At 44.9% G+C, this 16,596-nt stretch overlaps 1 protein-coding gene across 2 annotated transcripts in view; it reads left to right on the top strand.

The window, feature by feature from the left end:
- ABCC9 (ATP binding cassette subfamily C member 9) overlaps positions 1-14,356 on the top strand; it is a 141,704-nt gene extending 127,348 nt beyond the window's left edge. For both annotated transcript variants that reach the window (XM_084811694.1, XM_084811695.1), the window contains 7 exons: positions 1,807-1,937; positions 4,308-4,386; positions 6,416-6,524; positions 9,617-9,720; positions 10,108-10,241; positions 11,363-11,425; positions 14,026-14,356. In XM_084811694.1, coding sequence (XP_084667820.1) covers positions 1,807-1,937; positions 4,308-4,386; positions 6,416-6,524; positions 9,617-9,720; positions 10,108-10,241; positions 11,363-11,425; positions 14,026-14,163 — 758 coding nt within the window. In that variant the 3' untranslated portion in view covers positions 14,164-14,356. The remainder of the gene's footprint in view (positions 1-1,806; positions 1,938-4,307; positions 4,387-6,415; positions 6,525-9,616; positions 9,721-10,107; positions 10,242-11,362; positions 11,426-14,025) is intronic.
- Positions 14,357-16,596: the final 2,240 nt, after the last annotated feature.

Genomic DNA, 16,596 nt, shown 5'->3' with positions numbered 1-16,596 from the left:
TTCAGTCTCAATTCACACAAACAGACTGGTCCTGGACTGTACTACACTACTTTAGACATTGGCAACGCATGCTCTTGCATATATTGAGGTGCACTCAAATGGCCACCCAAGTTTCACAGCCCTCTTTGTGGGGCCATTTCTCCATTTTTTGATAGAGTGGTGTGCACTGACATTGGCCCCATTCCTTTAGCAGTATTGGCAGAGGTGGCTTCTATTTTTGTTTATAATTACATTGCATTAGAACTGCAGAGCTGAAGGGAAGCACACTGTGACCTCTGCCACTAGTCAGGGGATCCAGGCCACTGAGAGAGTGGCCCTGGATCCCCTGTGTCAGGGTTCACGTTATGACTGGGACCCCCTGAGCAACTCCTTAAGGATCTCTTGCCTTCTTAAGAGTCCCACCTTCCTTATTTTACCTTCCCCTTCCCACTAATGTGGGATTTAGGCTGTAGGCATGGGGTGATTGACACTCTAGACACAGGGTTTAACCACAACAGTTTACTGGTAAATTAAAGCAAGCAAATTACAACTAAAGGTATTTACACAATAGAAATGAGTGATACAAAAGTCATTAAGAGTAAATAAAAGTTGTAAAATGCAAGTACCTTTACTCTACCTGTACTTAGACTTCTCTAGGCTGCTTCTTCCTGCTCCTTCTTCAGGCTCTAGTCTCCCCAGCTCTGCTCTTACTCCTCTGGTCTTTTTTACTCTCTCTTTATATACCCTCCTCCCTCAAAACCGAAGGTACAGTTTCAAACCTGAAGAAATCAAACTTAACTGGGGAAATGAAAATGAAACTTAACTGGAGAAATGAAACAACTCCTCTCAGGGATACCCCCTCCGAACAAAAAACTCCAGGCCTCCAGGCCTGACCTTTTTCCTTGCCTCTGTAGGCTTCAAACCTTCACACCCTGCCTCCTAGGTAGAACATCATGGCAAGGGAAAGACCAACCTGGCCTGATCCACTGACCAGAGGAGCAGCAGTTTACTCTCTTGCCCCAGCCACCACCAGAAAGAATACTCAGCTCCAAAATAGAGTGGGTTGCAGAATTATGCCTATTGGCCTCACTCCTGCCTCCTTAGTTGCACTCAGCACGGAAAAGCACGTGTGCATACAAACTATGAGGCCATTCAGACAACACGCCAGCCCCCACTCAGCAGCTGAGTCTGGCTTGTTGTCGAACTGTGGGTCATTTGTTGAGGCATGGATTAGCATGTTGTCTGAATGTCTGCAGGGTGGCTTGTTAACCACCCTGAACAACCTCACAACAGACCATGGGTTGTCAAGGTGGCTTGTTGTAGAAAATAAGGGCTCAGCAAATAAGGGCATCAATAATAAGGGCTTGTTGTTCAACAACAAGCCACACTCAGTCATTGAGTGTGGGCTAGTGTGTTGTCTGAACAGCTCCACTATGAGCATAGGCTCTGTCTGAGCAATCAGGAACATCAATTTGGTGTCAAGAGCCTACACTTTCAGAGCCTACACTAACTTTCAGACGTTATGCTGAATGTTTGTGGGGGAGCAGAGTAGGTGGTGTGATCCCTCGCCCTGCCATCTGCATTCCTCATAATATGTACAGACCTGCATTGTCACTTTATCTTGAGATGAAACATGGCCGAGTCAAGAGCCTCTAATTAACTGGGGGCTCTTTGCCTCACATTTTGCTCAGCTCAGCTTCAGATGAGTGTCTTTATGATGCATACAAACCAGAGAGCGATGCAAGATTTTTACTGCATGTTTAACTGTATTGCATGAATAATAAGGTTTCCAAGCATTTACTTTCAACTCCTTTGTTCATCTTTCAGATATTTCTCAAGTCCCCAAGGACTGGCCACAAGAAGGGGAAATCAAGATTGAAAATCTGTGTGTCCGATATGAAAACAATCTGAAGCCAGTTCTCAAGCATGTCAAAGCATACATCAAACCAGGCCAGAAGGTTCCATACACTTAAATAATTTTACTATCAGGAGTGTTTCTGAGTACAGGGAGTGGGATAGCAGTTCAGATTCTGAAAGAGAACCGCCAGACATGGGGGAGGTGTTTTCCCAGGCTAGTCCAGATATGAGTAGGCCTGCTTCTCAGGTTACAAACATCCAGATGGGTGAGCATGAGAGTCCCTTCTCACACACTCCTGGGAGAGGCAGCAAACAGGAGGAGGCAGGGTTTGGGGAAGATGAGCTAATAGATGCCAGGCACAGGCACAGAGCAAAGAGAGAGAAGGCAGAGGCGGAACTTAGATGGTCTACCAGATTGGCCTTGCGTGAAAAGCTATGCTTAGAGGCCTCATGACAAGAGAGGGACCTCCCCCCCTTAAGTTAGGCTAGTGAGACCGCCTCCCTCTTCAAACAGCAGGCAACTCTCGTAAATTCCATTTGAATCCCCTGAAGGCATTCCTTTGTAGACTGAGAGTCTCTGAGAATTTGCATCTGTATGACCCTGTGAAGTAATGGATGAAAAGCTGTAGACTGAAGCCTCTCTCTGTGTACGTTTGGGTGTTGAAGTAAAGTGGGGGCTAAGGGAATCCTGACATTTACTCCCTTTATAGGCTTTCTTACCATGAAGAAAATGAAGGATAACCATTGTTGCAGATGGCATGGTATAGAAAAGAGGCTAAAATCTGTTTTGAGTAGACCAAAAACCCTACCAGTAGGTGACTCAAGGAACAGAATTCAGTCACCTCTGCTTTTCTGCATAACAATAGAATTTCTAGCCCATCTCTGAATGCTGGCTTGACATGTTCCAGTGGAGGCTAGTAGCTCCGATTTCGGTGGGGCTGTGAATCCATTCCAGGTTTCAGCCAGAACCAGCCAGAGCTCTACAAAAAAAAGGCATCCAAGGTGCTGAATCCTATCCCCAAAATAGGTTCAGCACCTTGGATTGTTCCTTCAAAGTTCTGGCTGGTTCTGACAAACCCGGAATGGATTCTGACCCCCACCGAAATCGGAGCCACCAGCCTCCACTGCGCAGTTCATAATTCCTTTGATTTCAAGTTCTGTTCTGTGAAAAGCAGACAATTCTTGAAATTCTGGATAAGTTTCCGAACTCTGGTGAAATGGTGACATTTCTTTTAGGGTGCTTACTGTGCTAGAAGATGGGGTGGGGAGGAAACCTTCTGTTCTCAAGTCCCATGGCCATGGCCAATAATTAAAGGTCCAGGTCAGGAATATGGGGTACTGGAAGATCCTACTCTTTCCATTCAGCTTGATGGCTGTTCTAGAGGTTTCAAGAATGTTTTCATGTGATTTCACTTGGTATGGCGCACATGGTTAGGGAATGTAAACTGTCCACATAAAGGACGTAAGAAGCAGCCTTAAAATAAGCCAGACCATTGGTCCATGTGGCCCAGTACTCTCTACCCCAACTAGCTACAGCTCTCCAGGGTCTCAGGAAGAGGTCTGAACCTTTATGCCAGGGATGGAGTCTCGGACTAGGGAAGTACAGATTTTGTTAAATCCTTTCCATCTGCAGATTGTCAGGCGTTCCATTCCATCATCCGCTCTTTAACAGAACCAGATTTTTTTTACCACTAATGTGTGCTTGTGCAAGTGCCATTATCTAAAGCCAGTTCGCTATGGAATCCACAAGTTGAAGTCATAGAAATCCAAACTCATATGCGGATTTTTCTGATATCCCTACCTGGGACTTTCTCCATACCAGTCATGTGCTCTGCCATGGAGCTATGGTCTGTCCTCCACTTAACTGGAGATGAGAAGGCCCGAACCTGGAGCCTCCCACATGCTAAGCACATAAGATCTACTGCTGAGTAATAATCCTTCCCCCAATTAGTGTGTGTTTAGTACAGACATAGGACATGAACAACCCCTACAGGATTACCCAGTGCCATATGCCTTTGTACTCATGGACACAGCCCTGGCAGCCGCATGATCTTTGCGGGTCAGCATGAGGAGGCATCTGTGGGCAATATCCAATTCAACACTACCGCTAATACAACTTATGTTGTGCTAGCATAAGCGACTTCTAGCACAAGGCCAATACTGTTTGCTGGTGCAACGGGGTTTTCCCTCACACCAGCAAATGCTATTGGCATTGTGCAGAAGTGGATACTGACCTCTGCTCCCTTCTTTTACTTTCTACCTAGTTCCAGCAAAGCTTACCATTTTTATTTTGATTTTTATGTGTATATCAAGTATCACAAGCTGGTTTCACCGGCCACTCCATTGTCAAGGCTCAACTAAACTTGACTCGCAGGAAGTATTTCTCCATCTCCCATTAAAACACACGAGTTTTGAAATTGCTTCCCCAGCCCAGCAGTACTTAAAAAGCCACAACAAACTTTATCTTGCAGGTTGGGATCTGTGGTCGCACAGGAAGTGGAAAATCATCGCTGTCCTTGGCTTTCTTCAGAATGGTAGACATATTTGACGGTAAGTAATTGAGGGAGCAATGTTATGGCTGCTAGTCAGTGGCTAGACAGCCATAGGATATGTGCTTTTCCAGGAATCGATCTCGGAGCCTGCGCTCCGAGGTCAGTTTCTGGAGAATCGACCTTCCCCCTTCCGCACTGCCTCACAGGCAGCACAGAACATCCCTGTGCTCCGTGCTTGGAAGATGAGTGCACAGTGGCCAAAACAGGGCATTCCGGGGGGTGTTCTGGGGCGGGGAGGGCAGAAATGCTGGAATGACAGATCCTATGTGTCATCAAGCAGCCCCCTCTCCCATGCCATGGGAAGGCGGTTAGACAGCTGAAATTGGCTGTCTAGCCACAAATGCAGGGCAGGAAAAGCGCGGAGGGAACAATCCCCTCCATGCGTCTTCTGTCCTGCATTGGATAGGCGGTCACCTCCGAGTTCGGAGGTGGGTGCCTATCCCCATCGGATTGCACCCTGAAAGTACTTGCTACTTAGGATGAGCCTGTACAGTTTGTGAAAGAGCAGGCCAAAAGCAACCTACCAGCCCTATGTGGCCCACCAGGGCCTCGATAGATTTGATGTTTGTGCTGCCCACGGGACTGACTTGGGAAGTGGTGCTTGCCTTCCCTTCCAGGATCTTTCTCTGCCTTTTCCATCTTATTTTGTAATCTATACAACTACTCCTGAGCATTTGTTTAGTACCAATTTGTCAGCTACAGGCTTACACAGCCAGTCATCGGAAACAAAGAAGTGAAACAGACGAGAAACAAAAGGGCCAGATCCTATTTCACGGATGAGTTTGATTCGCATCAGATAATAACAGCTACACTCGCTGCTGCTCTTTTTTTCTGCTCCCATGTCCAACACATAATAAATTATCCCTTGAGTAGCATCATTAATCATGTACTGTAGAATCAAAATATTTCCTTTATGGGAAGCACAAAAGAAAATGGACGAGGGAAAAAACAAAAAGTCACTAATTCTATTTTGGTCTGGGATGGATCAGTAAAGAGTCTTCTGTCCTTTTGGCTGAGCAAGCATCTGGATTTGGAGGTGTCACATGCCTTTTGCTGCGGCTCTTTCTCTTTAAGTGTTTAGGTTTTTCCTGGTATGTTCATTAGGACTAATTAATTGCTGTGTTTAATTGAATAGAGCTTTAATTGCAGATTCAAGAAGCAAGCTGGTTGATCAGAAAAGTTGTTGGCCTTGTACAGCGAACTCATGAGTAATATTGTGACAACAGAAGTACAGTTGTTCAAGCGAGAGTATATGGAACACAAGTGAAGAAAACTTGTTCAATCGAGTTTCATCCATGCCTTGTGAAAGGATATCCAGGGCAGCATTGTTGCTACTGGACATATTCCCAGCCAATATGTTATCTGCCTCCAGTGTCCATTACTTTTTAAGGGTTAATTGATTACTATTTTATTTCTCTTTCACCGTCATATACCTGTTATTTTGGCTTGGGCGTTGAACTATTACTTCTACACCAGAACGTACAAGAAAAATGGAGATGAGACACAAACCAAAAATGTATGCAGATCTTGGGGTGTGCATCTGGATGTGGTAGATAAGACTAAATATTGCAGTTCAACTATAGAGTGCTAAATCTATGAAGCAGCAGATACAAGAAAGATCTGGACTCTAAAATTTATTTATGTAAAAGCTAACTGCTAACATTCCATCACACTGTAGCTCGACTGAGAAACCGAACAGAAGATAGAGCATAGTTCTGTGCATATAATCAGAGAGCCCTGGTTCCCAGTTGTACTGGGTTATTTCTGTTTCCCCCCCCTCCAGTTGCATTATTTTAGATTCTAGACTTATTGGTTTTATTCCCCACCCCCCACCCCTTTAGGGGCCCATTCTGCTCAGTGGGGCCCTAGACTTTTGCCCCAAAGTCCTGCTCTGATGACACCACGGATCTGTTGGGTTGTTTCTTAATTGATCCCAGCCATGTTTCCAGATGCTGTAGAATCTTTCTGTGTCCTTTACTTATTTTCTTGTGCATCTCTCTTGTTTTCTTCTGTATTGTTTCAAACAGGAAGGATCGTTATCGATGGGATTGACATTTCAAAGTTGCCCCTTGATATGTTGCGCTCTAGGCTATCCATAATCCTTCAGGATCCCATATTGTTCAGTGGTTCCATTCGGTAAGAACCAAAGCCTCCTCTTGTTAGGGATGGATAAATAACTCTATTTCCATGTATTCACATGTATTCAGTCATACGTGTCTTCCGTCCAATTTCCACATCAGTCTGCAGGGTTATTTTAAAGCACATGAAAAATCACATTTATTTTCATATGCAGTTTTCCCTAATGTAAGTCTTTTCTACACAACGTTCCCTAATATATGCACTTTTGTACACAGATTTTGAGCTGAGAACTGCATTGCAAAGTTCGGAGAAGTGTCTAATCCAGATGATAACTGGGTCCCAACGCCCATAGTAGTCTAAGAAATGCAAATTAGGTTGGTTTGCTTAAAAGCATAGACCAAAGAGAATTCTCCCCCATCTCTTCCTCTTGTAGCTCATTAGTTCGGGTTCTTCCCCTGCACTTTTGTGGACCCAGAAATTTTGTATAGCAGGGATTTTCAAATATTCTTAGCGAATATTTAATGAATAAAACTCATCCAACTCTCCCCCAAGTACAGCTAAAAACATATTCAGATGTTAGGTTTATATACTGTTACTTGCAGATCTGACTGCTAAATATGGAAGCAGTACCCACGAAGCACAGGTACAAGCTTGCTCAAAGTTTTTGCATAAGAATGCCGTGTTTGAACTGTACGTTGATTCCACTATCTCTGTCAGGAGCGCCTTAGCGGCCTCTTTCAGTAGACTCCAATAGCCAACTCAAGACACAGACGAAAGGATTCTTTTCAAAGCTTTAATCCTTTTACAACTTAATGACTCTTTCAGATGCTAATCACCAGCGACTAAGCAATGAACAGCAGAGTGGCCTATGCTCCGGGTAGGCAGTTGGTCCCCGTTTGAAGGAGAGTCACTTGAAGACCCTGAACTTATGGGCTAGGGAGAGATCCTCCCTCTTTTCCTTGGGTCCATGGGAGGCGGCCGTTGCTTGCGCGCCAAACGGTCACTACGCATCCTTTCCGCACCCTCCATCGCTCGTCGCTCCCTGCGTCTGCGTCGACCGTCTAGCAAGCCCCCCTCCCGCACTCTCTCACTGCCAGGATTACTATCTATCTCAGGAATGCCGGCAGAAGGAATCTCTGCCAGCTGCTGTGCCTGTGAGGGATGAGCGGGCTCCTCTCCTATGGATAGCTGATCCTCCTCAGAATCAGAACTGCTCTGGGGTTCTATTGGCTCAGTTTCCACTCTGACAGTCCCCCTGGTCTGCTGTTTAGACTACTGAGGATCATCACAACCCTATCTGTCTTGCCATCCTGAACCCAAAACATCCTCCACCTGAAAGTGCCGGAAACAAAGGCAAAGGCCGCCCATCTGCCTGACAGAGGTTATATGCTTGCCCTTAGGGAAAACCCATCAGATCAGAGATCAGAGCCACATGTTGGAGCATTCCTAGGGAAACCGATGTGTTGCACACTGTAAAGCAGTGTGCCATAGACTCCTGCTTCCCCGCTCCACTCCACTCCACTCCCATCTGCCCCTACGTGGCAATTAACATGACTACTCATATTGAGATGGGGTATTAGACTTGTATCTAGTGCTTTCCCTAAGTGCACAGAACATTCCATATACCGTAGCTAAGTAGCTAAGCCATTACAACAAGGAAGCCAAAATTATTGTTATCCCACTACAGAGATGGGCTTCAGGCTCAGAGAGAGTGGTTTGCCTCAGCTCATCTGATCCGACAAGTGTTTGGCAGAGCTAAGATTTGAATCAGGGACATCCCTGATCATCATTTCTCATACTCTTTACCACCACACTGTACCAGCTCTTCAACAGGCTGGGGTGCGAACCAAAGAGGACTTTTGTCTCTCTGCGTGATTATCCTCACCTTAGATTTGGAATCTTAGAGCTGCAGATTCTAGGATCTGAATGTTATCCCAATATTTCTGGGGCTGAGCCGGAAGTTCTCGTAAGAATGGAAGTAGATGTGGGTGTGTGAAATAGGGACCAAAAGCCCTGTCAGTTTTTAGGGGTGCAGGGTCAAAAGCCAAGGTGATGGGAAAAAATTTACCATGGCCGCTAGAGCTCCTCATGGAGGCTACCAGCTGGTGACAGCCTCACACCCCAAAAGCTCTTGTCAGAGCAACATGACATCATCATGTTGTATTTCTGGGTGATAGGGGAGAAATGGTGGCTGCCAACTGGCAGCCACTGGAAGAAGCAGTGACTGGAAGAAGCAATAAGCTTCAGCCTCCACACTCAAATGTTGCCCCTGCCCCTGAAAATCTACCAAATCCCCCACACACACACCCCGCCACCATACACACTTGTGCGGCTTGTGAACAGGGCTGTGGAACTGGGGAGCATTTCAGGCCAGCCCTAAACTGTTCAGCTCTGGCCTTTAAATCATGAAAGGTTCCTCATACACATAGGTCTTAGGGTATGGTTCTCCTCCCCCATCCTGCTGCCTCACTTTCCTTAGGGACTTAGGGACAGAGTGGTGGTTGGGGTGAACTTGGAGAATCTTACTGGGAGGGTCCACCAGAATGCCACTGGGGGAGTTGGAAGAGAATGGTCAGGTTCGGGGGGGAGGGGGGAATTTTGCAGAGCAAAGTCTTTGCCAAGTAAGCTTTATACAAGACTTTATACAAATTATTCAGAGCTCTCTGGATCACAGTTTGAACATTTGGGCACAAAGTGTGTTTATTTTGGTGCAGAACGTGAGTTATTTTGTTCCATGCTCTTTCCATTGAGCATGTTCAAATCACATATTTCACCCTAGAGAGGGGTCAAGAATAGGCCTCAGGTTTGCTTGTTCTCTCCCCTTCTCCCTCACCTCTCCCCTAATGTTCTCAACTTGGGGAAAATGTACCAAGTGAATCAGGAAGCCCCAGTTTCAAATAAACTTGTGGTCACTGCAGTTCATCCATTCACATCACAGTAGTAAAGGAGTCAGGAGCAGGGTGGGAGCGTCAGTGCCCAAGGCCTGTTCCCCAGTCTTCCTCAGGGTAGAATTCCAGGAGCAAAGTGTTTCCTGAATGGATGAATTTAGCTACAAAACCTACTTCCAACTTGGTTTGCAGAGCAGTACACAAGGGTGCATGGCACATTCAATAGAACCACTGAGCATTTGTTCATATCCATTTCTTTAGCTTTAACTTGGATCCCGAGTGCAAATGTACAGACGATATACTTTGGGAAGCTCTGGAGATCGCCCAGTTGAAGAACATGGTCAAGTCTTTGCCAGGGGGTCTAGGTGCGTATATCTGAATGAAGTATAACACTAATTTAGATCCACCAACACATTCAATTAAAAACAAGTGCTTTGACATGCAGAGCAATGGTTTGGCTGCTTGATGTTACAAAGGGCGTTTCACACATGACATTGTTGCAAACCTCAATTTATGACCGATCGTGCTTGATAAGGAGTTGCAGCCAATCCTGGCTCTCTGGTGAGCGTGCTTGTGTGATCCATGAGTTTCTGATCTCCTGTTTGTCTCACTCATTCACACATTACACTTTTGGCTATACACTTTAAGAAGTCTTAGGCTGTCATGTAAAAAACAAGAATGTGAATTGGCTCAAAGCATATTCAGTGCTGCCCACTGCTCTAATTCGTGACTCTGTTAACTCTCTTGTCCAGATGCTGTAGTCACTGAAGGAGGAGAGAACTTCAGCGTAGGCCAGAGGCAGCTGTTCTGCCTGGCCAGAGCCTTCGTACGCAAGAGCAGCATCCTCATCATGGATGAAGCCACAGCATCCATCGATATGGCCACAGTGAGTAATTTGCCACTGCCCTCCCGCTGCTTTGCCCACGTACATTTCCCTAGGCAAAAAGGCTTTCTTAAAAAAAAAAATACACTTTTCTGAAGGCACTATTCCAGTTGACACATTTTTCCTCCAAGTCCAAGGTGTGGGGAATCATGAAGCATTGTATTATATTAATATCCAAAACTCAGACCAATTCTCACTCAAGACTCAAATGGTGAAGTATTCTTGCTGAACACCTCCCAGGTCAGAAAAGGTAGTGCATTGCCCTGATGACCTCAGCTCCAGATGAGAGGGCCACCTGTCCCCTGAGCAGTTTAGCCAGGGAAAATCCAGCCTCCGAATTGGAGATATTGGCCATCCCTACTTTTGGCAATGTGGGGAAAGAGGAGGGTTGGATTAATTGGCTCCTTACATACAGCTCTATGTTTCCTAGACTGGTGATTCCCAAGCATTCTTCTAAGGCTGGGGTGGGGAACCTGTGGATAAAGGGCCCTCAGTGTCATCCAGCTCTCCAAATGTTCCAGGTCCAGTCTTCTTCTCTGGACCACCCCTGTGGGAAGCACTTCCTCATCCTCTTTGTGTGTGTGTTGACAAGTGGTAGAAAAGGGATGGAATGGCACAAAGAGAGGAACAGCTACGCAATCCTGTAATGCTGCAAATTCTGCCCACTTTGGGGTTTGGCCCCACCTACATCTGGCTCTGGCTCCACCCACCATTGGATCTGGCTTCTCCCATCATTGACTGCAGCACCCAATTCATTTTTCCAAAGGTCAACAGCCCTTCATATGAAAAAGCGTCCCCATCTCTCCCCATTCTAATGGAAACAAGATTTCATCTTTGTCAACTCACTTTAAATTCCACCTCCTACTTCAGGCCTGATACATGCATGCAGTGACCCACACAGGGGGCACTCATGATGCAACTGTATGGGTAGTTTGGATGACTGTCTTCTTGTACAACTTGGGTGACTTTTAAACACAGCAATGCAAAGCCTCAGAAATAGAGGATTCTGTAGGTATGCTAAAAATCCATTCATACCACATGGAAAGCAACTCATGGAAAAGGCATACAATATGCAACTCTACTCATGAGGTCATTAAATAACTGTTGCATCCCTTATTTGCTAGGAAAACATTTTGCAGAAGGTTGTGATGACCGCCTTTGCAGATCGCACAGTGGTAACAATAGCTGTAAGTATGTGATTCCACAGTGGCTCTCCTCTCCACATCTTCCCAACTGATGATAAACTTGTTTTGCATAGCATGATAGGTCTGATGGAAACAAAATCAACTAGAATCATAAGTTGGTACTGCTCCAGAATGTTTAGTGGACTCCAAATCTGTATAAGGACGTCTTTTTCGCATAGGAAGTTGTGCAGATCCTGCATGTAGATCATTATGTATGATGAACCTAAGACCGTCCAATCTGCTGCAACTACTCACATTGGGGAGACTGCAGCCAATTCAGCTTCCCAGTGTGAATGCACAGAGCAACTTATATGCATGCAGGATTATCACATATGATCACCTGATATATAGTATTCACAACTTCCAAGCCACCGGGTCTGCAGCACCCTTCCTGATGAATTAGGTGTTACTGTGTGTGATTGGGGTATAACACACATCCAATAAACTAAAGGAGGTGATTATGGGAATGAATAAATATTACCGTACAGGGTTCCTATATAGATGTCGTACTGATTTTTATACTTCTATGTTCACTCTCTGTGGTTCTCTCAGTTCTCACTAAAAATGGTCTGTATTTATTAAGCTTTCCTGTTCTTCACATGGCTTTCTCTTTCTGTTATTTGCCTTTTATTCCCATCTTTCTTTCTCTCCTTCTCCCTCTTTCTTTTCTTCCTTCCAGCACCGGGTCTCTCATATCCTGGATGCAGACCTTGTCTTAGTCCTCTCTGATGGTGTACTTGTCGAGTGCGACACAGCTGCTAATTTGCTCCTCAAAGAGAGCGGCCTTTTCACCACTTTGGTGAAGATGAACAAATAGATACTCCCAACCCAGGATTCCTGCAATATTTCTGGCTTTCTGGTATAACTGCCTTTAATTCTATCTGCTTCTCTCCTTGGTTCAAGCTCTGAGTCTTGGTATCTTTTTTGCCTGGGGCATTCTGACAGTTGATATCAGTGTTTCCCAAACATTTAATTCTAGGGCACATTTTTCTGTATTAAATGGGGAGGCATGTTTCATGCCTAAATACTATGATAAGTATTTAGAGCTTAGTTGTAGTTGCATCTTTTCCATATAAAACTACAACTAAGCCTTAAATACTTATTATAGTCTTAGTTAACATAGTTTTAGTCTTAGGTATCTCAGGGAGCACCTCCTCTCACATGACCTCCACCCAACCCGGAAGTTTGAGATCAGCTAATGAGGCGGTTCTGCCTGTACAAACTTTTGTGAATGCCAGGTTTGTTTCCATGCACAGCAGAGCCTGTTCTGCAATGGCTCCAGAGCTTTGGAACTCCCTTCCTCAGGATGTTCACTTGTCTGTCATTGTTTTGCCAGGGTTTGCTGTGGGTCGATTCACACATTACTTTCTTTTAAGGTGTACACCAAAGATGCTTTAAGTGTAACTTGAAAATGCTAAGGTGTGCTCTGAAAAAATAAGCCCTAGTTTTCAACCCGCACTTGGCTTTTGCTGTTGTGACTGCTCACCAGGCCACGGGTTATACACACTCTTAATCCATAATGTGATTCAGCCCACACTGTTCTCTAAACTAATAATACCTGCTCTGATAGCTCTTTCATATTACTCAGTGTTACTTGAAACATGCTGCTTTTTAATGGAATCAGTTCCCACATTGGGCAGATTCTCATCAAGAGATAAGAAAAAAAGTTATCTATGTGCATGTATGAACCATCCCTAAGATTCTGTTTGAACACTTCCTTGGGTGGTGATTAGGGATGTCCGTTGCTGGGAAGTCCAGTTCTGTTTTGGCTTGATGCTCTGCAGCATGTATGACTTGCTTTGCAACTGTGAGCTGAGCTGAGGGCTGTTCCCGGAACTCTGAGAACTTGTTTGTGCATTTTTTGGAATGTTCTGCAATTTGTGCAATTTTCTGAGCAATTTGCACAAAGTGTGGCCAAATTTGTGTGAATTACACATCTTCGGCTGTGATTTGTGCAATTTCGTCTACAAATTGCTCAGAGATTTGTGCAAATTACTCAGAGATTTGTGCAAATTGCTCAGCGATTTGTGCAAATTACAGAACCTCCTCCCTCAGCACAAAATTTCTGGAAAATCTGTGAACTGGCCCAACTCATTGCAGATCTAAGTCAGGCACTGCAGGAGGAACTGAAACAAAGTCCGGTGGGCGGGGGAACCTTAGAAAACTCATTGAACTCTACCCCCCAAACAGATTTCTCCAACATTCCTAGTAGTGATACACATAAACAAATATGTGAAGTGGACACTCCACACAGAGCCAAAAACATGGTTTGAATTATTCTCCTTCCTCAAATTAGGAGAGGGGAATGTAAAAATTGGGTCTTCACACATACAGGTGCCTCTGTATGATGCACCAGTGTGACATGTCGCATTTGGGTGTGTTTGTGGAGCAGCACATGTGGTCCTCCACCATGCACCAGTGGCCTGATAATTCTATGAACCCAGGACTAAGACCCTGATGATATAAACCAGCCTTCCCTGTAGCTGGCTGGGGGAAGCTGGGAGTTGTAATACAACATGTCTGAAGGGCACCATGCTGGGGAAGGCTGAAATCAATAGATAATGATACAATGGAAGACAGAAAGGCCTTTTCTTCCATTGCAGCACCGGGTCCACACCATCTTGACTGCAGATGTGGTCATCGTGATGAAACGAGGGATCATTTTGGAAAACGACACGCCTGAGAATCTCCTGGCTCAAGAAGATGGCATCTTTGCATCTTTTGTTCGAGCTGACATGTGAAAGAGCCACTAAATTGCATGTTGTTGGCTTTTTTAATGCCTGATCTTTCCAGGAAAAGTGTGTGTGTGGGAAATATTTTCTATATACTAGTATCACTGAGGTCTTTGCCAAGGAGTTTTGCATTTGTAACTTTTATAAAACTGAAACCCATCAGGTATGCTTCAGAGCAATAAATTCTTCTTCACAAAATTCTAGGAGGTCGTTCCGTACATTTCCTTTATAATATGATCTCTTGGCATGAACAGGGTTGGCATTTTCTTGAGATATTAGAGTTGAAATGGTCCCCCTTTTGGTGAGCAAAAGGATTTACTGTGCAAAAATGGTAGCAAAATTCTGGGAAGGAGTTCTTTGTAGATAGGAGAAAGGCCAAGGACATTTTTGTCTGGGGGAGAAATGGGGAAGGGTTTGGTACCATCCAGCAAAACGGGCTCTGCAGTCCTATGGAGGGCAGATGACCACTTCGAAGGTGGACGAACAACCACATCCAAAGGCCCTGTCGGGTGGAAGTGAGGGAGGAGTGGCGTTTTCCTCCCGTCCATCCTGAACAAGTGTGCATTGTTCTTCTGACCACATTACAACCAACAAGAGGGAAATTATTTCAGCTCCAGAACTAGCATACATTTCACCCTGTTTGGGGGTATGTCTGGGGACTGGGGGGGGGGTGGATCCTTCAGAACTAGGACCTCCCCCAATCCACCCATGGCACACCTTCCATTCTCCTTTTTACGTCTCCCGATATCAAGAGCTTTGATGTCAGAGGGGTAAGGTCTGCAAACATTTCTGCAAGGACTTGTGGGGGGCATCCAAGATTGGGCTTCCCCCTACAAGGATGGCCCTCTTTCTCCACCTTCCAAGCAGGAGGTCCAATCTATCCTGTGGTGCCCTGCCAGGAACCATTGGAATGTAGCTTTTATTGCTAATACCTCCTGTTGAGAGCAGTGGAAAGGGATATGCAGCCTGATCCTCTGCATCCTTATTCAGAAGTAAGACTCACTAAATTCAATTGAGCTTACTCCCGAGTAAGTGTGCCTAGAATTGCAGCCTTAATCAGTACTAACAAATCCCATTGGTTTCAATGGTACTTAGATATAGCTATTATTTCCTGAATTATGTCTTGTATCTTTTGCATTTGAAAGCATCCTGAAAGTACAGACCTTAGCCTGTAGGAAGTATCATACTGAGCTGAGCATGCAAACGTCTTCCAGGTACAAAATCAAATAGCTGTAACTACTACAGGAGAGTCATTTTCTTGCCTCCATTAGAATCAGGTTCTGTTCACTCAACTGCTCTGCATATGGGTCAAGCATTTCTTTATTTTTGAGCTCCACAGGCATGAAAAACATATCGTCCATTATGAGCAGGTAGTACGATTTTGCATGGTACTAGTACAAACCTTCCTAATGTGGGTAAACCAGCAGTATGAAAAATGTGATGTGTGCTCATGATAAGCAATTGTCCCTTCCCTTTTTCTGTTTCCCTTGGTCCAAAACATTCTGCATTCTAAAAGACTGTAGCCCTGTTCAGACAATAAACGTATGTACAATCAATAGGTAGATGGGGAAGTAAGATTGTACCTGCAGGCCCCATCTCCCCAAACCTGTGTGTGTTGATCAGGTCTTCTGACTAGCACCTATGCATGTACCATCCATAGGCACACTACTTCCTGGGGATCACATTAACAGAAAAATACATGGAGGTGGGGATGGGAGACAAAGTTCTTCATTACTAACAGCTAACATTTCAAGCAGTTTGGAAAACTGTTACCAGCAACAACTGCCCAAGAAAGCCTATTGCCACTGCTCTCGCAGTGTAATTTCATCACTATGTTCATACCTTTGGGGCTGTTCTCTGCACCAAAAATGTTTCATCCATTAGCACAGGGCTCCTCCAAATCCCTATTTTCAAAGCAAGCATGCAGACCACAGCCAATTGCACCAGATATTTGACAGACAAGGCTGATAGCACAATCTTAGGCATGTCCACTCAAAATCCCACCGAGTTCCATGAAGCTTACTCCCAGGTAAGTGAGTATTGGACTTCAGCCTAAGCAAGGAGTGCCAACTGAGCGATGGTACTGAAGTGGCAAGACTTAGGTGCAAGATCACAGGTAGTGGTTGGATAATGTTGGGCAGCTGGAGATGCTAACCATGTAGACAGGTTGAATGTGATATGTGAATGGTGTCAGGGTTAAGCTATAGGCAGCTACCAAGTGAGAGCCATGAGGGTCAAGCCTGGTCTGGAAGAACCCTTATTTCCTACATAACCTCAAGAGCCGCTGTTGAAAATTATGGGTAAAAAGCAAACATCTTGGATGTAACAAGTGGCCTCCTCCAGATGAAGTGAAAGCAGACACATTCTTTTATTTCCTTTGGGGAAAGACCAGTAAATATCTGCACTGACTGAAAGCAGAACTTGATCTAAAAGCACAACTGC

This window comes from Heloderma suspectum, chromosome 7, assembly GCF_057233095.1.
Source record: "Heloderma suspectum isolate Gila_16-S chromosome 7, 16-S_ref, whole genome shotgun sequence".
NCBI classification, from domain to species: Eukaryota; Metazoa; Chordata; class Lepidosauria; order Squamata; family Helodermatidae; genus Heloderma; species Heloderma suspectum.
Note: the sequence above shows the minus strand (reverse complement) of the source record. Positions and strands in the feature narration are given on the sequence as shown.